At 38.5% G+C, this 25,880-nt stretch overlaps 1 protein-coding gene across 1 annotated transcript in view; it reads left to right on the forward strand.

Moving 5' to 3' along the window:
- The first annotated feature begins 7,083 nt into the window (after window positions 1-7,083).
- Sytl5 (synaptotagmin like 5) overlaps window positions 7,084-25,880 on the forward strand; it is a 102,149-nt gene continuing 83,352 nt past the window's right edge. The window contains exons 1-2 of the mRNA XM_035449764.1: window positions 7,084-7,202; window positions 24,605-24,814. Of these exons, the coding sequence (XP_035305655.1) occupies window positions 7,084-7,202; window positions 24,605-24,814 (329 nt within the window). The remainder of the gene's footprint in view (window positions 7,203-24,604; window positions 24,815-25,880) is intronic.

Consider the following 25,880-nt stretch of genomic DNA (forward strand, 5'->3'; position numbering starts at 1 on the left):
TTTGTTTAGGGGATCTTGACCCTTTCCCCTTCTCCAGGGGACCAAGTATGCCTCTTGAAGGGTCCTCCTTGTTTATTAGCTTCTCTGGCAGTGTGGATTATGGGCTGGTAATCCTTTACTCTATGTCTAAAATCCACATACGAGTGAGTACATATCATGTTTGTCTTTTTGTGATTGGTTTACCTCGCTCAGAATCGTTTCTTCTAGTTCTATCCATTTTCCTGCAAATTTCAAGATTCCATTGTTTTTTTCCGCTGAATAGTACTCCATTGTGTAAATGTACCACATTTTCTCTATCCATTCTTCGGTAGAGGGGCATCTAGGTTGTAGAAGCCAATTTTTAAATTTTATTTAGTTTATATCCCAGCCACAGTTTCCCCTTCCCTCCTCTTCTCCCAGTCCCTGCCCCTGCCTCTGTTCCTACCCACCCCAATCCATTCCTCCTCCTCTGTTTCTGTTCAGGAAAGGACAGGTCTCCTATTGATACCAACAAAACATAGCATATCAAGTTGCAGTAAGACTAAGCATCTCCCCATGTATTGAGATCGGGCAAGGTTATCCAGTATGAGAAGTAGGGTCCCAAAAACCAGGAAAAGAGTCAGAGATGGGCCCTGCTTCCACTGTTAATAGTTCCACAAGTGAGTGCCTACCTCAGTCCCATGCAGGCTCCTCAGTCTCTGTGAGCCCCTGTCAGCCCAGGTTAGTTGGTTCTATGGTTTTTTTCTGTTGTGAATGTGACTCCTCTGGCCCTACAATCTTTTCTCCCCCTCTTCTGCAGGATTCCCCAAGCTCTTCCTAGTGTTGGGTTGTGTGTCTACATCTGTTTTTATCAGTTACTAGATGAGTCTTCTCTGATAGCAATTGGCCTAGTCTGATCTATGAATATAGCAGAATATTGTTAGGTATCGTTATATTGGCATTTTTCCCTAGTTATGTTTGGTTCTATCTTAGGTCTCTGGGTCATCCAACCTGTAGGTCTTGGCAACCCAGGCAGTTTTTTATTACTATATCTCTGTAGTAGGGCTTAAAATCAGGGATGGTGATACCTCTGTAAGTTATTTTATTGTACAGCATTGTTATGGCTATGCTGGGCTATCATATGAAGTTGTGTATTGTTCTTTCAGGGTCTGTAAAGACATGTTGGGATTTTAATAGGATTGCATTAAATCTGTATGTTTCTTTTGGTAAGCTGGCCGTTTTTACTATGTTAATCCTACAGATCATGGAAGTCTCAATTTCTTTATTTCTTCCTTGATCCAGTGATAAGTTGGTAGAGAGTTGTTCAGTTTCCATGAGTTTGTAGGATTTCTGTTATTCTTTTGTTTTGTTTTGTTTTGTTTTTCCATTGTTGTTGGATTCCAGCTTAGGTCCATGATGGTTTGATAAGATACAGGGGATCATTTCAACTTTTTTGTATCTGTTGAGACTTCCTTTGTGGCAAAATACATGGTCAATTTTGGAGAAGGTTCCGTGAGGTGCTGAGAAGAGGGTATATTCCTTTTTTGTTTGGGTGAAATGTTCTGTAGATAACTGTTATTAGTTCCATTATTTCTCTGTTTTGTTTCTGTTTGGATTACCAGTCTATTTGTGAGAGCGGGGTGTTGAAGTCTCCCACTCTTAATGTGAGGGATTCAATGTGTGATTTAAGCTTTACTAATATTATTTTTATGAATGTGAATGCCCTTACATTTGAGGCATTGATGTTCAAAATTGAGACATCATCTTAGTGGATTTTTCCTTTGATGAGCATGAAATTACGGTTTTCATTTCTTTTGATTACTTTTAGTTTGAAGTCTATTTCATTAGGTGTTAGGATAGCGACACCAGCTTGTTCCTTAGGTCCATATGATTGGAAAAAATTCCCTACCCTTTACTCTGAAGTAATGTCAGTCTTGAGGTTGAGGTGTTTTTTGTTGTTTGTTTGTTTTATTTTGTGTGCAGCAGAAGTGTGGATCTTGTTTTCATACCCATTCTGTTAGCCTGTGTCTTTTTAATTAGCAAATTGAGTCCATTGATATTGAGGGATATTAATGACCAATGATTGTTAATTTCTGTTATTTTGTTGTTGGTGGTGATAGTGTGTGTGTGTGCATTATGTATGTTTACCTTCTTTGGGTTGCTGGTGGGAGATTATCTACTACCTGTGTTTTTGTAGGTGTAGTAAACTTCTGGGGGTTAGAGTTTTCCTTCTAGTATCTTATGTAGGACCGGGTTTGTGGGTACATATTGTTTAAATTTGACTTTATCATGAAATGTCTTCTCTTCTCCATCTATGGTTATTGACAGCTGTCTGGGCTGGCATCCATAGTCGCTTAGAGTCTGTAAGACATCAGTCCAGGCCCTTCTGGTTTGTAGGGACTCCATTGAGAAATAATGTATGATTCTAATAGGTCTGCCTTTTTATGTTACTTGGCCTTTTCACTGGCTACTTTTAATACTCTTTCTTTGTTCTGTATCCTTAGTGTTTTGATTATTATGTGGCACGGGGATTTTTTTTTTTCTGATCCAACCTCTTTGGTGTTATGTAAGATTCTTGTACCATTATAAGCATGTGTTCTGCGTTCATTTGGGGAATTTTTCTTCTATGATTCTGTTAAATATATTCTCTTGGTTTTTCAGCTGGGTTTCTTCTCCTTCTTCTATTCCCATGTTTCTTATGTTTGGTCTTTTCATAGTGTCCCAGATTTCCTTGATTTTTCTTTCCTTCCTTCCTTCCTTCCTTGGTTCCTTCCTTCCTTCTTTGTTTTTTGTTTTGTTTTTGGAGACAGGGTTTCCCTGTGTAGCTTTGGAGCCAGTTCTGAAACTAGCTCTTGTAGACCAGGCTGGTCTTGGACTCACGGAGATCTGCCTGCCTCTGCTTCCCAAGTGCTGGGATTAAAGGCCTGCACCACCACTGCCCAGCTTCCTTGAATTTAAGAGAGGAAGAGAGAATCTCAGGAATTAAAGACACCATAGAGGAGATAGATTCACCAAAGAAAAGTGTTAAATGTAAAAAATTCCTAACACAAAACATTCATGATGCAACCAACTACACAGAGGCTTAGTGTTTTGGCTTAGTTCATACTATTCATTCTTTTATAGTTACTTGCATGCATGTATGTGCATTTCTGAATTCTTCAAAGGTTTATATAACACTTAATCTTAGCCAAAGATGCAAAGAAATGATGGCAAAGCTGAAGCCTGAGGCACATACATACAAGGCCAGCCTGGACCACACAAAATAAGTCCCAGTATTTTAAAGTTAATGGCACGGTTATTTGAGAAAACAATACTACTGTAAAATAAAAAAAGAAACCTGAGCTACTCCACTTATTGATGATGTGCCACATAGACTTGTCCACAAGGGTAGGGTGCTCTACTGAAAACAATGCCTGCAATTCATAGCATATGCCTTTCAACCCTTTGTAAAGAAAGAGCTGCTTCTGTGCTCCTGACCTCATGATCATTTCTATTGTAGTTTTCCCTTTTTCCAAGTCTTTTGTGTGAATTTTTGTGGTACTCCAGTTAGAGTTGCCTGTGGAGTCACCATAAGTATTTGAAAGTTCTCATATGCAAACTGTACGTATGTTATTGGCTTGTGTTCTAAACATCTAAGCATGTTCAAAATCTGTCTGACTCTTATGCTGTCACACAGAAGCAAGCAGAGATTGGTTTTATTTTTGTATTAATTTTATACTAAGAGGTCGTTCATAAACATTCTGTTTTAAAGTGTCAAGTAAAATAATTACTAGCGGAGCTGGAGAGATGGCTCAGAGGTTAAGGAAAACTTCTTTTCCAGAGGACCCAAACTCTGTTCTCAGCACCCAAATTGGGAAATTCACAAGCATCTGTAACTCCTACTCCAGGGGATACAGTACCCTCTTATGGCCTCCAAGGACACCCACACATACATGGCGTACATTTGCACACACACACACACACACACACACACACAGAGAGAGAGAGAGAGAGAGAGAGAGAGAGAGAGACGGTGGAGAGAGAGGGAGGGGGAGAGATTGTTTTTAATAAAATAGGAATTAGATCTACTCAGACATGACTGGTTTTTTTTTTACTCAGTCATTATTAGCCCTTGTTATTTTCTACTGTGTGTTATCTAAAACAGATACTAATTACAAAAAAAAAAAACCCTCATGTGTCTATCTGAAACTGTGGTAATTATTGATGTAACATTTTTGACGACCACTAGAGTTAATGACATGTCCAAAGTGACCATGTCCCAAGCAGAAGAGTTTAGCCCAATTCATCAAGGCTATTGACTACACCAGGAGAAATACATATTTGAAGTGTGTAAGCCCACAGCTCTATTTACATAAGAAAGTACGAATAAAGTAAATATGAATTTTCCCTTCTAATCTGACTAGTGTTCAGAATGTATTTAACCAATAGGATGAGAATCGCTAACTCATTTTCTCATTTTTCTTTTGCTTTATTAAAGGGTATTGGTGGTAAAGGATTCCGAAAGTAGAGATACAGTCTAGCTGAGGAGGAGTTTCATAAATTAGTTAGGTAAACTAATTGCAGCACAGTTTAGTCCTCAGTGCAAATGCTCAGAAATGCAATTTTGCCAGCACACAATGAATAAGTGAATGAAATATGGTTTCAAACTAAACTAAGCACAGACAGGACTTCAGACAGGACTAGAACATTCACTCCTGAAGGGAGAACTCTTTGGGAAGATAAGCTAATCTAAGAAGGATCTAGAAGAAAATGAAATTTGAGCAAGGAAGTAGCTGTGTGATTTTAGTGATTAATGATATGAAATTTTTCTATACAGAGGTCCCATCAGTGAGTATGGAACATATGTTTCAGGTAGCAAATTATTTCTGCTTGGAGGCCAGGTGGTTCTTTCCTGATGGTAGGAGCATCTATCTCCTTTAGTCTCCCTTATCTATGCACGGGATCACCATCTTCTTTCTTCCACCCTGTGTTTCTCCAGGATCTTTGGTAAGATTCTATCTTACTAAATTATAATCACCGTCCAGTCCTGCTTTCCAGAGGACATATCCTGACTTTCTAAATGGAGTTTTGACTACTTATGATCTTTTTGGTCACTATTTTATACAGTAACCCAGGTAACTAATATATTAGCCTATTAGTCCACCTACGGGCAAAAGGATCATATTGCTAGTTGCAAGCAGTTGATTTAATTTTGTTTCTGTTAAATTCTTTGAATTCCCCTCTTTCCATCACCTTCATAGTTTACTTCCTTTCCCTTATCAATTTTTACATGCATTTATTTATTGAGTAATTGGCTGGACACATGCAGGACACATAGAGGTCACAGGTCAAATCACTGAAGTCAGTTCACTTCGTCCACCATGGTTGTTCACAGGAACTAAACTCAGATCATCAGGCTTGGTAGCAAACATCTTCTCTTCCTTGATTCACTCACAGGACAAACTCTTAGAATTTGAGAGTTCAGACTTCTATCTGCAGTTCAAGACCTGCAAAACTATTAATTGAATTCAACCATTCCCAACCCCTTGAATATTTTTAAGAAATATATTCTGGTGGCAGGGGGAGGAGGGAATGGAGAGGGAGAAAGGATTGACATGTGAAGCAAGCTTGTTCCTAACTTCAACTAATAAATTTTTTTTAAAAAGTTCTTACCACAAAATTTATATATATTCTGTAAAATATGCATGTAGGACATATGAAATCTGACATTTTAAGTATAAAGTACGTTGCAAGTAAACATGCATGATATAGTCAGGCACCGAATTTCTGATTAGTTTTTACATTTCAGTTTAAAAAACAAATGAGACACCCAAGGATGGAAAAGCAAATTGTGTACTTTATCTGGGGAAACAGCAATTGACACAAGCAGAAAATGCCGAGGGTTGTTTTCTATAGGGTCTTCTTTGTCCTTGCCCTTGCTGCTTCCTCTTCGTTTCTAACCCCCACAGTTTAATGCAATGGTCTTTGCAGATTGGCAAATGGCCTCGAGTAAGTCCAGTCTGGAGGGACCAGGAACATTTCCTCAAATAAGCTACTTCTTGATCTGTAGGAATCATTTCAATTTGGAGTCATTATAGCAATGTTCTGGTTGGTACACACTAGATGCAGCAAACACGTTAGTGGCTTTGAAAAGTTACAGAGGTTCTGAAAAAGATCCTTTTCTTTTTAATGGACTAACATCTTTTAGGTCAGTTTGACATCATGGGCAGACGGCTGTCCTATAGCCGCCTTTGAATAGTATTTAGTTATGCCTGGAAGCCTGGCAAGAACAAAGGAAACTATGCACCTTGTAGTTCATAGGTGTGAAGGGACCCTGAGGGAGAGTACTTCTAGCAGTCCCCTAATCTGGAAAACAACTTTAAGAATTATCATTCTTAAGGGATTATGAAAAGAGAATCCAAGTACAAAACTAAAGTTAAGGACATGATCTTTGGGGCCTGGCAACCTTCTGATGGTGTTTAAATGCGTCTCTTCTTCAGCATGGTTATCCCCTCTATCTGGAGATGTGTACCAACACTTTCAGTGATTACTTAGAACTGTGACTAGTACTAAATACACACACACACACACACACACACACACACACACACACACACACACACACACACACGTGCACCATGTATTTTTTTATTATTTTGAAAGTTGTGCTTGAGCTAAGAATACCAATATTTCAAAAATTAAATAATTAAGTTCTATGTGTGTTATAACCTAATTAATCTTTCTCATCTTTGTTTTCTCTACCTTTTCAGTGTTTTCTACATTCTTGGCCCAGAGGAATTGATTCCTGTTCTGAAGCTTTTTGAGAGATCAAAGTTCAACATCATTAGTGAGTTGGAGCTCCTGACTGGTGATCGCAGCAAAGGCTTTAGAGAACTGTTTTTCTTTTTTTTCTTCAGTGCAAACAATAATGACTTTCATGGACTGTAATCTCAGTAGAACACACTTTATCTGTAACCTGAAAGAATACCCAGCACTCATCAGCAAATCTGTGGAGACCTTATAAAAACCCTTTTAACTAAACAGCTGCACCTCTAGGTTGGCCACGGGGAGCCTTAACAATCGTAATTACCCATTTGCCTTCTGGAGGATTCAACTGCTGCCACCCAGAGCTGCTGCTGCGCAACCATGTCTAAGAACTCAGAGTTCATCAACCTGTCGTTTTTATTAGATCATGAGAAGGAGATGATCCTGGGAGTCCTAAAGAGAGATGAATATTTGAAGAAAGTGGAAGACAAGAGAATAAGGTAATGTGCATTGTTTGTTTGGTTTTGCCTTGCCCTTTTTGACTGCTTTCTATTTGTTTGCAGTACTTTTGATTGGAAATCTGACAGTCGCACTGGAGACATATATTGATCAGGGACTTTATGACTTTCCAGAAGTAGCCCAAACATTTGAAAATGTCTTTGGCACTATACCATTTAGCCAGGGAAGAGGATAGAAATGAGCAAATAATAGGATGCTAATGAGATGAGAGCACTCATTTTTTTGTAATTTATTTTTATTAGGAGAGCACTCTTTTTTTTAACAGCAAGCCTAGTAGCTAAGAAGAAGGACTCCCCAAGTGTGGAATGTCTAATTGTGTCTTTGAGAAACTTGCTACAGTATTAGTTACTGTTACATTGCTGTAAGTGTACAAGCAAGTGAGGGGGCGGACGACAACACTTAATTTGGCTTCTAGTTCAGAGAATGTCATCCAGCATGAAGAAGAAAGGATGATGGCTGGGATATGGTACCTCAGCAGTCCAGAAAAAAGAAAAATGGACTAGAAGCAGAGCTGGCCTATGGAGCTCTCAACTTCCACCTGTGCAACCCTACAGTCAACACTTAACCCTTGTGCCTAGAAAGCGTCTATACACTGTCAAAGCAATACCACCATCTGGGGGTCAAGTTTTGAAACCCATAGACTGACATCATGCAATCAAACCTGACATATCTAGTGTGTTCCCCAAAAGTTAATGTGTTGAAGACATTGTCCCTAGGGGAGGGAGTGGAATCTTTAAGAGGTTGAATATAGCTAGCATTTTTAAGTCACCAAAAGGGACCCTTAAGGGAGTTATTGGATACTGCTTTCTTACCACCGTGAGGTGTATAAAGCATCCTTTACTACACCCCCTTGTCATTATATTTTTCTACCATCTCCAAAAACAGAACCAAGCAGCCATTGAATGATAACCCTTTCTTTTTAGTTTTTCTTTCCCTCCATTTTTTTATTTAAACTAAAAGAAGCACATTCTTTTTAATTTTTTTCATCTCAGGTAATTTTGTTCCACTAATAGAAGAACTAGCTACTACTGCCCCCCATTTTCCTATTTTATATTCTTCATCAACAAAGCAATAATGATAACATGATTCCTTATAGCACTGCTGTAAAGATTAAGGAAGCTGACGCATATGCTTGTGAATTCACCTCCAACCCCAGCAGCCTTCAGACTATGTATTCGGGAAGGGAAAATGGGTGGCCTCATGAGCTCTCTTCCTCTAGCAACTGTTAGTTGTTTATTAATTCTCAGGGATGCGTAAGACTTTGTGAACCCCTCCCTACCTCCACAACAGAAAATGAATACTTCCAGTCTAGTGCAGGTCTCCTACTGATAATAATCAAAGCTATCTACTGTTTGTGAGTGTAACAGTGGCCATGCCATGCCTGGAAACATCCCACAACAGATACTTTTGTAATAGTTACAGCTATTTTGATTACCCTTTTGAAAATGCACTCATGCCATTACCACCTCCCACCAGTAAAATGGAACAGAAAAAAAAAAAAACACTACTTCAGCCTGACATTTACTGACCATTCTGACCTGTCAGAATGTATGCCATTATCCAAAGTTACTATGACTTGTTGATCTTTGTGTGATGACTGAAAAACTAAAGTGCAGATTTATTGTTTTGTTCTACTTGCCTAGGTCCACTGAAATATGCCACTAAGCAAGCCTAAACTTAGTAACATCAATAACGCATACACCCCAGCTAAGAAACTGCCTTCCACCTTTATGTGGAGGTTCATTCTTTCATTTCAGTCCTGGGGGAAGAGAAGGATGGAGAAAGATTAGAGAAAAGAAAATAAGGCAAGCATTTGGTTCAAATGAATTTAATGTAACTTCAGGAATTCAACCTGAAAGTCAGGGAGGCCAATAAGTGCAAAGAATAATATTGTTTTAATACTCTACAAATGTTTAATCTGCAAGTATGGCTTTTTTCACCAAATCTTATTACTTTACCACTAAGAATGAAATTAGTTTGACCTTCTTAAAAGCCTGAAGACTTACTGACTCCATAGGAATACCAGAGAAATATTGGACTGGACTTCTAGCTTGGTTACCATTTTATTTTAATCCTAATAGAATTCTCACAAAGCTTCTTAATGCATTAATAGCAATCTCAGCATGAGGGACTCTGGAGAGATGGCCCAGGATTTGAGAGAATACTGCTTGTGCTGAGGACCTGAGTGGCTCTCAACTGCCAGTGACTCTAGCTAGCTTTAGGTGGATCTGACACCTCTGACTGCCCACTCACATGCGTATGTCCACACACAGATACATACATGAACATAATTAAAAATAAGATATCCCGATGTGAAAATGCTAGCTCTTAATGGAACTGTTAATGAGTCCCAAAGAATAATGAAAAAGTTCTACCAAGAACTTAATAAATTTAATGAATAGATATATGGAGTCCAAATGAAATTTGATTTTACAGAATTTTCCTTCAAGTGACTTTTACTATTTTACTGTCAAGGCATATTCTAGGCACAGACATACCAAGACCTGGTATTTGGAGACATGTCAAGCACTGGACTGATAAATGCACATGTGTATGTTGAACTGTTCTTTGTTTGAAATAATGTCACTCTAATCATAAATAAGTTTGCTGCTTTTCTATGGGTTTTTAACTATATGTGTGTATATTTGTGTGTATCTCTCTGTAGAGATATATAGTATACTATTTTATTTACAATTTATATGATCATCTTAAACTTATATGTGAGATATAGAAATAGAAAGGAAAGTGAACTATCTTCCTTATACATGTATGTACATCCAAGTCTATATTCATCTTTGTCTCTTCCATGCATGCCCATCTTAGTGTTCTGTCTTTTAATGTATTGTCTTTTGGGATAATTGATGTCGAGGACAAACCTCTAGGTAGCAGAAGGTAATCGGCACTGATAGCCAGGACACTGCCATTCTCTTTTTACTGTAGATTGTACAGACAATATGAAGAAGTCCATGTAGTTTAGAACATGACTGAATGTTGGAGCTTAGGGTGGGAACTGAAAACTATTTGCTTCCTCCCACCTCCAATGATGGGCAGTTCATAAGAAAATGTATAACATCGTTTGTATTCCTAAGAAAGTAAGCATTTTATTTCTAATAAGTGACATAAGTAAAATTTTATTATTAAATACCATATTTCAGATTTTAAATTTCAAGTAAATAATCTTTTGATATCAATAGGATCATACACCTCAAGGATTAGTTTTCTTTGTTGTTCAAAGATGAGCATCTAATCTTCCTGTTATAGAATCTAAACTTAATTATCAATTAGTTTTCCACAAGCAAATAAGATTTTTTTCAAAAAGCACATTTAAGTCACTTAATAATTTTCAGTGAGTTTCTATTAAATTGCAGCCTGACTTGTACCAACAACCAGGAAAACTCCTGAAAGTGTCTTGGTAATGTCTCCTCTATAGAAATATGAATCTACATAATTATCGTCTTTAAAATTAAAATGTGGAAATTAAGTACTGAAAACCTTTGCTGTGCGTATTCTCCTTTGTTGCCATAATTAAAAGAACCCACACTGTACAAAATCAATTCAGAGACATTTCAGAAATGTACTTGTGTTATATATCTGCCAAAACTGCCAGTATCCAGAGATGGCAGGCAGAAGTGCTTTAAAAGATATTTTCAAGGGCAATGTGTTCTCTTTAAAGCATCTTGATTTTTTGCATAAATGCCCAATTTCTTTCCATCAAGTCAGTCTATTCTTCCATTTGTCATAGCAACCATTTTTAAAGCCCAGTATTTTGTCCTTTGTTGTTTCTTAAAGAAATGGCTTTTTCCTACCCATCGCTGTACTTATTCTATCCCCATCTCCATTTTCTAAGTAATTTATCATACTAGTAATATGATGTTTTCCTGTTTGTATGCTCAGGAAAGACACTCTTTGAAAAATGTATCCATATTCCTCTGAGAGTCAGGATAGACAACAATAGTTGTTTTCAGAGGACTTGGTTTGTTAATTACATGTGAAATCAATTCCCTGCATGGTATCAGACAAGAATTAATAAACAGAGAATGTCAAAGAGTACTGATTCATTTCTCACTTCTTTAGAATTGTAATGAGTTACCTTTGTCGTGTGATTTCTGAAATCATTGTCTTAAGTTGCCTTTATCAAAAGGAGACCTTGAGCCTAGGGTTTGTATGCAAGTGATCTATGTTTTTAAACCAGTAGGTTTAAACTTTAAACCTTGAAGTCCTAGGGAAAGCAAGACAGAGAAGGGGAAGTAATCCAGCAAAAGTGACATGTCAGGCAGCATCTGGCAAGGGGAGATTTGACAGAGCTTCACCAGGGTGGACAATATTTGCTATTTGATTTTCCATCTTTAAATGCATCCAGAATGCCATCACATATTTGCAGTATGCATACCAGCACATTTCGAGTGTCTTGAATATCCATAATGATTCTTTGGGCTCTTTTTTTTTTTGTAGTGATAGGGCATTCATTAGTCACACTCTTCCTTGTATTCTTGTGGTTTTATCTATTTCTCTTAATTCTACTGTTTTTCAGTATTATTACTCTTTTACTTATTTGCCTATGTGTGGGGTGGGGTGCCAGTTGTCTTAGAGTTTCTATTGCTGGGTTAAAAGGCAATGATCAAAAGCACTTTGGGGAGGAAAGGGTTTATTTCATCTTAGAATTCTCAGGTCAGTCTATCAGGTTTCAGGGCAGGAACCTGGAGGTAAGAATCAAACCATGGAGGAATTCTGCTTACTGAATTGCTCCTCAAGGCTTGCTCAGTTTACTTTCTTATACACCCCAGGACCAACTTCCCAAGGTTGGCACCATCCACAATGGTCTGGGCCCTCCCATAGCAATTACAAATTAAGAAAACTCACTACAAACTTGTATACAGATGAGTCTTAATGGAAGCCTTTTCTCAACTGAGAGACTTCCCAAATGATTCTAGATTGTATTACATTGACATAAATCTAGGGAAGATGCCCACTGTCTAGCTTTTCACAGGATTTGGGGGGGACTCCTAGTGTATTACTAGGCACTAAGCTTTATGCTGCTAGGAATTACTTCATACCATCTATAGATGTGTGAATTTCAGATTGCTTTCTTTTCTGAAGACAACCTCCAGACATGGAATTGGACAGGAACCACTGCCATCCTGTTCTGTGGTACTTCTATCAAAGAGTCTTTTCTTTTCATCTAAATCTTGGTTCAAACTTTCTCCCAATCCTCAGAGGGTGTTGATATTATTTCCCCCCCTAGTATTTAAATGTCATGTGTGTCCCAAAGGTTTGTGATACACTTTTTTTAAAAAAAAAATATTGATTTTACATGCCAACCACAATTCCCCTTCCCTCTCCTCCTGCTCCCCCTACCTCCTCCCTTCCCACCCCTCATCCACTCCTCAGAGGGGGTAAGGCCTCCCATGGGGAATCAACAAAGTCTGGCATGCCAAGTTGGGGCAGGAACAAGCCTCCCCCCCCCAAGCATCAACAATGAGTAAGGCATCCCACCATAGGGAATGGGCTACAAAAAGCCATTTCATGCACTAGGGATAGATCCTTGTCCCACTGCCAGGGGTGTTTATCATTTAATGGGCTTTGATCTGAATACTAATCACAATCTCTAGGTAATTTATTAGAATGACTGTGGTGTTTACTAAAATGCAACTCTTTAGGCGATATTTGTCATGAGACAGTTTGTGACAAGATTCAACCTGGGAAGATGCTGTATAGTAGAACTAGGCCAGCAAAAGAAAGCTTTCTTGTTTTTTTAAGGCTTACCTTTGAGGGTGCTCAGCATGGCTTTGCACAGCTAGAAGACACAGCATTCACAAGCCCAGTGTCCTTGCTGAGCAGAGCAATTTAATAAACATAGAGCCTGTAAGAGGAGGCTAGTGTATGGGAAGGGCACCGTTTGCTTGTTTGTTATAAATACCAGATTCTGGATCTGAATCCTGACCAGCAGCAAGCTGCCTTTCTGCTTTTTTTACTCTAAAATGGGAACCATGCCTTTGTCATAGTTGTCAAATGTCTTGACACCTAAAGAAGAGTGCATGCCATTGTTGTGGCTATACACTGTACTGTTTGGTATTCTATCATACACACAGAAGCTGCTAGCAAAACAAAAAGGTAGTATATGTCTGTCTAGCTTAGGGTTATTTTCTTTTGTGGTGCTTGAGATAGAATCCAGGGCCTCATGTATGGTTAGCAAGTGCTCTACCACTGGGCCATACCTTCTACAAACAAAAACTAATGGTTTTTTAATATTTTAGAGATTACCATATAACTATATTGTTTCTCCCTTCCCTTTCCTCCCTCCATACCCTTCCATGTACCCAACCTTGCTCTTTTTCAAATTCATCCCTCTCTTTTCACTGAGTTTTGTTCCATGCAAATATGTGTGTATACACAAATGAATTCTTAAATATAATCTGCTTTGTTTATATAATGTTACTTGTGTATATGTTTTCAGGTCAGGGCTGACCATTTTGCACTGAATAACTAAATGGTGTGCCTTTCTATGAGAAAAACTATTTCTCTCAGCATCACTTTGCTGCCTGTAGTTCTTTGTGCAAGGCTGTGTCTCTTATTTTTTCTCTTATGCACTTTGTCTGGCCTATTGTGTTGTCCTTGTTCAGCTCATGTTTGTGTAGGCAGCTATGTTAGTAATATTTCATGGGTGTAAAAGCTAACATTTTTGAATTCAGAGTACAGGAAGGAGAGGCCATCCACCCTGAATTTTCTACAATCACAATGAAACAGCTCTAGAGTGGCACTGTGCCTGAATTTAACACAGGAAGGAGTGTTAGGAGCTGGCCAGTAGTCATTATCAGGCTGCTGATATATTATTCTGCCTGTGTGTATTGATTTCTGTGTACCTTGTCTTGTGACTGGTTTGCCATGCATTTAATCAGTCCCATCAATTTTGCTTTCTTAATGGAGTTTGAACTTGAGCTCTAGACAAGGATTTAAGTTTGCTTGAATTTGAAGGCACTATAGCAGAGGCTGAAGAATATCCCACGAGCTTACAAGTAGACAGTGCAAGAGCTAATATTTATTGAGCCTTTATTGGATTTGCTGGGAAAGATATTTAGCTACAAATGACAGTATGATAATGACTTAAACAATGTGGAAATATTCCACATATCTTCACTAATGTAAAATTCTAGGTGTAGTGGCAGGTCTATTACACTGTTTATTAAGGCAGGGGTCTGGAGTCCTTACCTTTTAATGTCCCAGAGCCTTGAAATCTTATTTCTTGATTCAAGATTAGTCCTTAGGTCTTATATCAATCTCAAGGAAGAAATAAGAACTTAAGGAAAAATACTTGTTCTTGTTTGGTTACTGTTTTTAAACTTGCTTGTAGTTTCGAAAATCAATTGTCAAAATTTATTGCATTTCCTTTATTTTATATACATATAGGCATTTAAAATAAGGTTCAGGAAGACAAGAGGGAGACGGGAAGGGAACTATTATTTTTATTTTCAACCTGGAGTGACTGAAACTGAGAAAGCCTCATTGGAATGCCTAATGATAATTAGTAATATGATGCTCATGGCTAGACAACCAGACTTCCTCTCTCCCTTTTCTGTCATCCCTCCTCTCCCATCTCCTTTCTTCACTTCATCCACTCTGTTTCTTGCTCTCTTACTTTTGCTTAAACTTCCTTCTATTTTGTCCAACAAGTGATATCTTTTATGTCTCAGGTACTAAGTTACATGCTGAAACATGCAAAACTATATAAGAGATTTAATCTTTCCTCTATGTCTATATTCTTATCCCTTTGCAATGTATGTCCTATAGAAACATGAAACCACTTTAGAAACATGGGGAGACAAACAGGAAAAGCATCCAAATAAAGATTTGGTTTGAAAGGTATGGTAAGTTGTGTGAAGAACCTAAACATATTCTGGATAAAAATAAGATAGGAACCAATTGTAGATTTGGTGGTCAGAGATAGTCTCTCTTGAAAAGCAGTAATAAACAAGAAATAAAAAAATATATAATTGGCCAGACGTTGGTGGTGCAGGCCTTTAATCCCAGCACTCGGGTGGCAGAGGCAGATGGATCTCTGTGAGTTCGAGGCCAGCCTGGTCTCCAGAGAGAGTGCCAGGATAGGCTCCACACAGAGAAACCCTGTCTCATATATATATATATATATATATATATATATATATATATATAATTGCTGGAGAGACGGCTCAGCAGTTAATAGCACTGGTTCAATTCCAAGTGCCCACATGACAGCTTGCAACCATCTATAACTAGTTCCAGGGAATCTGAAACCTTTTCTGGCCTCCATGGGCATTGCATGCGTGTGGTATACATATTCACATGCAGACAAAACACCATTCATATAAAGTAAAATAAATATTTTTGAGATATGACCAGCCAGCCATGTTGAAATTTAAACTGATTATTAGTCAGTGTACCCTAAGTTGTGTTGCAATAACAACAACAAAACCTCACTACATATCCATTCCAAGGTGGGCTGAGGATGTTACTTCACAACATCCTCAGATCACAGTTCAGACTTGTATAGAGCAGATACTGTTGGTTTTTATTTTTTTCGAGACAGGGTTTCTCTGTGTAGCTTTGGAGCCTATCCTGGCACTCATTCTGGAGACCAGATTGGCCTCGAACTCACAGAGATCTGCCTGCCTTTGCCCCCGAGTGCTGGGGTTAAAGGTATGCACCACCAATGCCCGGCGAGCAGATACTGTTTTAGACATTGTTTTCTCTCTAAAAATACAAATGATGTCCTTGATCATAAAGCTTTTGTGTAAAATCCCATACCATATTTCATAAGCTATACAAATTCCATAACCATACCCATAACTTGTTCATAGGGAACATGGGGAATATTTGTTAAAAGTGTTATATCCTGGAGCAGAGAGGGAAGGAACACTCGGCAAAAGAAACAATATTCACAGATGCCATGAGAGCTGGGAAAGAAGTTTGTTCATTTATTAAACTGGAAGTAGCATTTTGTTGCCAGGATATAGTGACTAAAAGGGAGAAGACTAGAAAAAGGAAGTGACAGCAAGGGCCACATTAGGAAGAATTGTATAGGGCATAGGAAGGGGTGTGGCTTTCATTCAAACTATAAAGAGTAACTAACCACTGACGAATTTTAAGCAGATCAAAATTATTTGAGAAATATTTTAAAAAGCTATTGTTCAATGACACAGATTGTTCCATGCAGAATAAATGAGAATTAATTTAGAAGGAAAGAAAACTGAGCACGTACATTTTCAAAATTCTAACTGAAACTATATGGTGGACCCAGTTTTAAACAGCTTTATTCGAGGTAATATTCCGACTAGCTTAAACATTCTTCTCTTTTTAAGTACACATTCTCTAATACTGTCTTCTTTCCTCATGCCTCTAAATATACAAGTGCTTCAGTCTACTACAGTGAAGCATAGGAAGAAAGATAGTGATAGGTATTGTGGAACAATCTCCTCTGAGCACGTCTGTGGGGAGGGATTTATAATGCCCTTGTGTCTTGAAGATAGGTAGGCAGCAGTTTCAGAGAGGGAAGGAGGGAGGGAAAATGGGTGAGGGAGAACAGACAGACAGACAGACAGACAGACAGAGAATTTTAGTAGGTAGCCTCCCATACATTGTCCACACTCCTGTTAGTAACCTCTCACCTGTGCTCTAGTAAGTAGTCTCAATTAAATTCCTAGTTCACCAAGCTGCACTTGAGTAGAACAGTTGGCTTCTATTGCTGGTGCCCTATCTGTACCAAATAGACATTTGTGGATATTTCTTCAAAAAAGTTCATACAACAGGGGGCTTTCTCTTCCCCTTCCTCTTCTATCTCCTCTCCTCTCTGCTCTTCTCCTAAAGACCTGGGCCTGTTGATGTTGAAAGGGCATCACTGCCTTTAGCATTTTAAGATAGGTCAGTCATTTTTTTCATTTGTTATGACTGCTTCTTCATATGAGGCTGATGACATATAATGACTATTGCTTATCCATTCAACCTATTTAATATACATGCATCACCATAAGGTAGGCTTCTGACTCTAGGTCTGCGGGGCAGGAGATACACAGTGCAGGCAGAGCTTCCACAGTCAGGGTTCCTAGAGGAAGTGGCCTAAGAGGAGGACAGAGGGATATGAAGAAGTGATAGAGTCATAAGTAAATGAGCTTGGAAAAATATCTAGTCTGAGAACGTAAGATATTTAAATTCATGATTTTTTAATATAATGTCCTTCCTAGAGATGACAACTCCCAAGGCTGTGACAGTGTATTATCCACACAAATAATTGGAAGTGAAGTCAAATATGAGCAGGCCAAATTCCTGAGAACCCAGTGTGTTGAATTTGTTATTCACAAAAATGTTATAGTCTTATAGAAATTAGGCTCATAGGAGGGCATATTTATACCTGGTGTCTCTTATAACAGATTATCACAAACCTTGTGGCTTTATGCAAGGTGAATTTATTTTCACTCCTCTAAGAACCAGAACTACAAAGTTAACTATCATTGGCTTAAAAATCAAATGTTTGGATAACATTACTTAATCCAGAACATCTTCAGCAGAATCTTGTCCCACAATCCTTTATTCTGGTGTTTCCTCACATTCTTTGGCTGTGGTCACATTGCATCAGTTTCTACCTCTCTTGTCACAGTGGCTTCTCCTATGAATTTCTTGCCCTCATCAATCTATACCATATCTTTTTCTATTATTGTTATTGAAAGAATATTTGTGGTTAAATTGGCCTATCTGGGTAATCCAGGATAATTTTCTAATCTCAAGATCCTTGATCTTGTTTTATTTGAAAGCAGTCTTTTTCTTTTTTAATTTATAAGATTTTTAATTGAAAAAATAATATAATATATTCTGGTGGTAGTTTTCCCTCTCATGAGTCTATTCTTATCCACCTCCCTTCCCCACCTATTCAAATCCGAACCATTTCTTTCTCTCTGTCATTAGGATGTGATGTTTACAAGTTCCAAATATTAGGGCCTGATATGTTTGTCAGTTGTTTTGTTGACATAGAAGGGAGATGATAGTGTAGAAATATTCAAAGGATGAGTGAAGTGATTAAGTAATAGATGATAAAAATTAAGGAAACTGTCTTATTTACTTTGTATTGCTGTGATAACTACCATGACCAAAAGGAAGTTGAGGAGGAAAGGTTTTATCTCAGTTTACATCTTACAGTCTATCATCCAGGGACATCATAGTAGGAACTTAAGGCAGGAACCTGGAGGCAGGAGCTGATGCAGAGACCATGGAAGAGTGCTGCTTACTGGCTTGTTCCCCATGGCTTGCTCAGCCTGCTTTCTTGTAGATTAAGGATGTCCAGGAATAACATTGCCCAAAGTGCTCTGGGTCTTCCCATACCAATCATTAATCAAATACATAACCCCCATAGGCCAATTTGATGGAAGCATTTTCTCAATTGTCATTTCCTCTTCCCAGATAATCCTGGCTTGTGTCATGTGGAAAAAATACTAGTGAGCATGGTGATAGAGTGGGAAAGTGACATAGCTTGATAGTTTTGATCTCAAAGGGATGTGGTAGCAATTAAATGAGTGACCCCAAGCCAGCTAGGACCCTTCTTTTAACCATCACTGAAATTTAAAAAGAGAGTTTATGATGCATGTAGTGAAGCAGAACACCCAGGTCTGAGTGTTTGTGTGACCCGGAGTCTGATTCTGGTCTTTTCATTTTCTTTCCTGTAAAGTAAACATAGGGATATTGTGAAGTGAGGCATAAAATGAATTGCAGTTAGCTGTCTGTCTGTCTGTCTGTCTGTCTGTCTGTCTGTCTGTCTGTCTGTCTTCAGAACAGAGGGGAATTCACAATATAACACAACACATAATTCCTCAGGAAAGGGGAATTATCCTTCACCCAATATTCTTTACTCACTTCCACAAAACAAGCTCGAGTGTCAATTTCTTAGCCTCCCTTGTAACTACTTGGTAATGATGTGACACCATCTGGTCAAATCCAGGAAGTGTCTTGGGAGGATTTCCGAAGTAGATTTTTCTCTGTGAAGACCCATGAACAGAAGCACCTAAGCACATACTGCCTCATTCTGCCCTAAGCAAAGCTACAATGCTGGAACTGCCTGGTCATTTTGCACAAGAATAAGACATATTTTGTGCATAGAAAAGCAAAAAGATGAAGATGCTATTTTCCATCTAAACTAATTGAAGCAACTGCCTAACTCAGGGTTTCTTGGAAAAAAAAAAAAAACCATAAAGCCTGGTTCTTAGATCCAGAAGCATTTATGGCTTCTGAGCATGGCTTTTCTGTTTGTGAGAGAGAAGAGGAGGTACTGAGACAGCAGGCCAGAAGTTCACTTTCTTTGGGTGTCCTCCAGAGGCTACTATAGTCATGCACATATAAATGAACGCCACCTTGATTTCTAAGAGCTGGCTGCTTGAGCAGAGAACAGATACACTTCTAAGTTTATCCCTTTTTTCTAGCTTCCCATACTCCCCTTCCTCTTAGTACCATTTTGTCCAATTTAACATGTTTTCACGAATTCTAATTACTATTTGCTATTGTTTGATTATATCATTCAATACTCTTGTGATGGGGGCATTGGAGAGGTGGCTTACAGATTTGGAGCACTTGATGCTTTTGCAGAGTACCCAGCTTTGATTTGCAGCACCCACATGGTGATTCACAAGCATCCATAACTCCAGTCCTAGAAGATATGAAGTCCTCTTCTGACCTCTTTAGGCACCAGGCACACACATGATACATGTACATACCCACAGGCAAAACACTCATACACAAAATAAGAATACAAATGCTGGTGTGTTGGAAACTTAATGCCCAATACATCATATTTAGAAGTAGGAGTCTAATAGGAGAGGCTTAAATCATCGGGGCTCATTCTGCCCTCCTCATTAACGGATCTATGTCTTCATCATTATTCTGACAGTGAGTTTGTTATCACAGTAGTTTAGAAGCCTTCTCATGTTCTCTTGACACCCTCATGCCCTTCTACTTTTGCTGTGAGTGACACAGCAACAAGGCCACAGGCAGATATTAGCACACAATCCCCTCCATACTGAGGTACAGAATATTGAACCCAGGGTTTTGAACATGCTAGGTAAGCACTCTGCTGCTAAGGTATAGCCTCAGTCCTCTGTTTTTCCCTTTTAATTTTGAGATATGGCCTCTAAAATACAAGATGCCCTTGAATTCATTTAAGTTAGGCTTTGAATTTGTGATCCTTCTGTCCAATTAGCTGGGATTACAGATTTACACTGCTAAGGGGCTGACAGCCTGCTGATGTTTGACTTCTCGGCTTCCCAAATGATAAGAAATTAACACCCATTCTTTATGAAATACTTTGTGTGTATCTTATTACAGCAACACAGAACAGAGTGGCATGTCTTTTCAGTTACCCTTCTGCCTCAAGAATTTCTGAAAAAATGACTGTGTACTTAACAGGGATTAGTATAGACATGATTGAATTCAATGTCTAATAAAAGCTTAAAAAATCATCAAGCTCTTTTATATTTCTATATCAACTTGTGAAAACCTTTCCAGATTTTGTAGCGTATCTGAGAGAGAGTTGGCATCATAAACATAAATTGTATTTGGAATTGCCCAACTAAGACCCTTGTATACTTGCTTTCCTCTAGCCTTATCTATACTGAGTCCCAAGTCCTTTCAGGCTAAGAAACCATTTTCTGGGTTAAATAAGTGACTGTTAAGTAAAGCACAAAAAAATGGAAAGCAAATGTTTGACCTGTATGTGGCTATAACTTCCCCCAAGGAGTCCCAGCTATTCTAGTAAAAGGAGCTGATAAGAGGTTAAACTTTGAGTACCCAATGGTATATTTTTTCCAGGAGAGAATTTCCCTTTAGGATACATTCCAACCCCCTCTCTACTCTGCTTGTTACTTTGATCCACCAACATATTCACAAAAGGTTACTCTCAAGGGTTGTTGTCCTCTGATTATTTCAATTACTTGTATCTTTATCAGTTATTACATCAACTTTTTCTGGGGAAACAAACTCTACTCACCATGGATAGTACATCAATGACATACCAAAGAAAAGATTCCACCCAAGTCTAGATTAATGAACCAAAGAGTTTTAGTATGATTACTTGGGACCATAGGCACTTTACCGGTGGTCACACCATTAAAGAAAACGTCACTATCCATAGCAATATTTACCTGACAGGACAGGGTGGGATTTTGTGGGTCCCTCTACCCCAGCAAACATTAGCTACTATGTCTAGTCTGTATGCAGGTCTCTATCAGACAGTTACAGCTACTGAGAATTCAAGAGAGCATTGGAAAACGGAGATAAAAAAGGCCTACTACTCCTGGGCCCTGAAGGATTCTAACAACTGTTGGGCTCTCACAAATCATACAGTGGACTTCTTCAAGTGAGAACCCATTCCGATAAACTTAAAGCCTACACATTTCACAAGTACCTAAAAACATTTTCAACTTTGAGTCAGGAGCTCTGGTAGAAGACATAAAAACAAATTGTAAACACTAAAGCACAAATTTGGAAAAACTGTGCTGTTGGGCTCTTATCATTTGTGTTTAGATGGACATGACAGTGAGGACATAATTGTTCTCTTTGGTTGTTGTTGTACCACTTGGGTAATTTGTCCCCATCTGAGTAACATGAAACATAATGGAAGTCCTTGGTAAGTGTCCTATATTCACTCATTTTGTTAACAGCCGATTGTAGTCTCCTTTGGTCGGTTTTTCATGTTATTGACAAGAGAGATTGTGTTTTAAAAATATTTTATTTTTATTATGTGTGTGTGTGTGTGTGTGTGTGTGTGTGTGTGTGTGTGTGTGTGTGTGTTGATATGTGCATGTGTGTGTAGATGTTTGCAGAGGACAGAAGACGGCATCAGATGACCTAAAGCTGGAGTTATAAGAAGTCATGAGCTGCTCAGTGTGGGTTTGGAAAACTGCACTCAGGTCCTCTACAAGAGCTGTACTTGAACTTACTGCTCAACTGTCTCTCCAGCCCCTGATAAAAGAATTTTAAAACAGACTCAGAATGAGACTGGAGGTCCATCATATTAGCATAAGAGGGAAACAACAGTAGGGGGAAATGGAGGAGAGAGAAATTTCTACCTTTGACTTAGAATCAGTGTGGTGGACTATAAACAGCTCTGGAAATGGAGATGGGGTTCCTCATGAAAATGAAAGGTATACACGGAATGTCAGGGAAAGCATTGTTAGGAGTTCAGTTGGTATTCCAGAAGAGGTAAGGAATGAATTATTCTTTGGGGGTTAGACCTCAGAAAAGTGAGTAGATACAGCAGTGAAGATCTATAAGCAGCAGATCTTGGGGTGGGGGAAATCCAGATGTATATAAGTACATTATTTCATAAAAGGGATAATTATTCTTCTTTCTTTAGCCTGTTTTCATTTGAATTAGCTTTCCTGACTGATAGGCCCAGTTGGATTAACTCTTAAAGGAGGTGATGACATTGTATATGTCAGAATGTTTCCACCCAGGGCCCAAAGTAGAACTCATATTTTGATCTTTTGACCAAGACGTATTAGCTTTCTTCTAACGAGCCATAAACAAAGTCCTGTTCATGAAGTATTTTAAATCGTAGAGACGCAGCAACTGTGATGCTTTTCTGTCTAATGTTACCAGGGAAACAAAGTTGACTATGATGGAAGCATCCATCCTCAGTGTCCTCCAAGCTTGTTTTATGTCTGATAACCTACCTAACACATGCTGAATTATGAAAATGTCAATAATTTTGGAAAACGTATTCTTCAGTTTAAAATTCTTGACTTATGATTCTCTCATTGGGCTAAGAAGGAAAAATTCTGGATTCTGGTTCTATCTGTCTGCTTATTATCTTTAAAATATTTTATTCTTATTAATATGTATTCACTATTAATAGCATTCACTGATTCCACCACAATACACTATGCATGAACCAGTGTAGATTCATAAGACTTCACAAAAGAAATAATTATTACCTTCAACTATTTAACTGCATTATAACCAAGTTAGACCCTGAGCATGTGCTCAAATAAATACAGTCATCCTTTTGTACCCAAGATGATGATAGTCTGGGTGAATCTGCCAAAAAATATCATAAATGTGGAAAAAGAATCATATGAAAGATGTGGAATGTTTCCAGGTTTTCTTTCTGGGTACTGAAGACAAGATAAGAGACCAGTAACCCAAAGGAATGGCATATCTGTAAAATATTAAAATGGGAGCAGGCCAATCTTCTAGAGCAGTGTTTGCTAAACCTTGCACTGTACCAGAACAAATAAAGACACTTTAGACATAACATTTCCCAGGCCACCTCCCAAACCAATAGCATTCAAGTTTGTGGGCATGAGGCTTAGCCAGCAGTATTTCCATGCTATTCCAGTGTCTAGACAAGTTAGAGAACCACGTTCCAAATCTGTACTTCTCATACTATCATCTATTGGATATTTTGATAAAAAGCAGATTTTGATCCAGTAAAGCGGATCCTGATAAGTATGCCCAAGAATTTCCTAAGTGCTATTTCTCGAAAAAGGACTATTCTTGCAATTCCCAGTTTCTAAAGGATGGATAAACACATTTCTTGTCAAATGGTTTTTAAAGGAGGATATGAAAGTGGCACATACATAATACCTCATGCTACAGACTTTATTTTCATTATCTCATACAGACAATGACTGAAGAATGTAATTATTCCTATTTTACAAAAGGAGACTTTAAATTAAGTGGATAAATCGTTGCCTGCAGTTGGCCAGCTAATTTATGTTGTGTCCTGGACTCAAGCATAGGTGTGTTGTGACAAAAATGTCAATGTGCATTGTTTGAAACTCTTCCATGCTAAGCAGAAGTATGTAGAAATGAGATGGTAGAATATGTTTGTAGTTATACTCTTCTAGGTTCATTCAAGAGAAGAAATAACAAGGCTGAGTGTCTTTATTCTTATCCAATGTGGGTACATAGAGAACACTTCCAGGATTATAATATCAAAGGTATCCTAAACAAATAAATAAACATTGATGAAAACCAGTGCTAGTGGAAGATGGCAAAAGTAAAACATATGCTTATTCAACAGCCAATTTCAAAAGATCATTAACTCTGGATGGAGAAATTGTATTGGCTGGAACTATTTGGCTCTGATTCCTTGATTCAATTATGAAAATATTTGTAAATAAAGAAGGCTGTGCTCCTGTGAGAAGGTTTTGGTTACACATATGTATTTACTTGTGTATTGGGGGTGGGATAACGCACATATGCCATATCTGTCATGTGATGTGGACGTCAGAGGACAACTTGAGGGGATTGGTTCTCTGTCCTACCATGTGGGTCCGAGAGATTGAACTTGTTTCACAGCTAGAGCTTTTACCCACCAAGTAATCTTGTCAATCCTCTTCTTCATTTTTAATGTGACTTTTTCTCTTACCAGGAAGCTGAAAAATGAACTTTTAGAGGCAAAGCGTAGAAGTGGGAAGACTCAACAAGAGACCAGTAGAGTTTGTGTTCACTGTCAGAAAAACCTTGGCCTCATCTTTGACCGGGGAGATCCATGCCAAGTGTGCGCACTCAGGGTGTGCAGTGAGTGTCGAGTCACAGGCCTTGGTGGCAGCTGGAAGTGCACTGTCTGTGCAAAAGTCGCGTGAGTTTCCTGCCTTTCTGTGCAAAATCCATATTTGGTGACTGATAAGATTTGAATGAGGAAAGTAAGAAATGAGGAAAAGAATTTTAAATTGAGAGTAGATTTAAAAGCACAGTCTAGTTACAGTCTTCACAGGTGTGTGTGTGTGTGTGTGTGTGTGTGTGTGTGTGTGTGTGTGTGTGTGTGTGTGTGTGTACTCGCACAGGCGCATGCGCGTATTAGAGATAGAAAGACAGAAACAAGGAGAAAGATAGAAGCGGGCACAGAGACAGAGATAAAGGAGTGTTCAGTGGGAGAGCAAAAGGTAGAAACAGACATAAAAGTGGGGAACAGTATTTCAAAAACCAACCCTGAAGCATAATAAAATCAGAGGCCTAATGAAATCAGTGTCTCCCTGTATTTAAAAGCCAGTCATGTATTTTCTTTTCTATAAGACCTTCAAGATGCTACATGGCTTCTCAAAAGGCATAGATAGAATTCTCTTGACCTTCTTAAGCATGTGAGATAACTGGCAAGATGAGCAGCAAACATCCTGTGCTGTATGCCTCAGCTGAGGTGGAACAGTTATTCATTGTTCTCTAGGCCTAGCTGTTCATCAAAAAGAACAAAGGGAGGCAGATTCCCCATTATGCTTCAGTTTAGATCAGTGCTTCTCAACCTTCCTAACACTTCGACCCTTTAATACAGTTCCTCATGTTGTGCTGACCCCCAACCATAAGATTATTTTATTTGCTACTTCATAACTACTTTTGCTCCTGCTATGAATCATAATGTAAATGTCCATGTTTTCTAATTGTCTTAGGTGACCCCTTTTTAAAGGGTCATTTAACCCCAAAGTGGTTTGCAACCCACATGTTGACAACCACTGCACTAGGATCTAAGTGTGATGGTTCTATGTAGGCATCAGCTTGACATCTCCATGTGCAATGAGTTGTGTGGGTGTTGTCTTCAACAATGGGACCTTGCTTTCAGTTTTTGGAGAGCAACCTACTGCCTTGGTAACAGGCTGGATTGTTTGGAGTTTCCATTGGACCCATTTGGCCAGTGGTTCTCAACCTGTGGGTGG

The sequence above is a fragment of the Cricetulus griseus genome, chromosome X, assembly GCF_003668045.3.
Source record: "Cricetulus griseus strain 17A/GY chromosome X, alternate assembly CriGri-PICRH-1.0, whole genome shotgun sequence".
In the NCBI taxonomy this organism is placed as follows: Eukaryota; Metazoa; Chordata; class Mammalia; order Rodentia; family Cricetidae; genus Cricetulus; species Cricetulus griseus.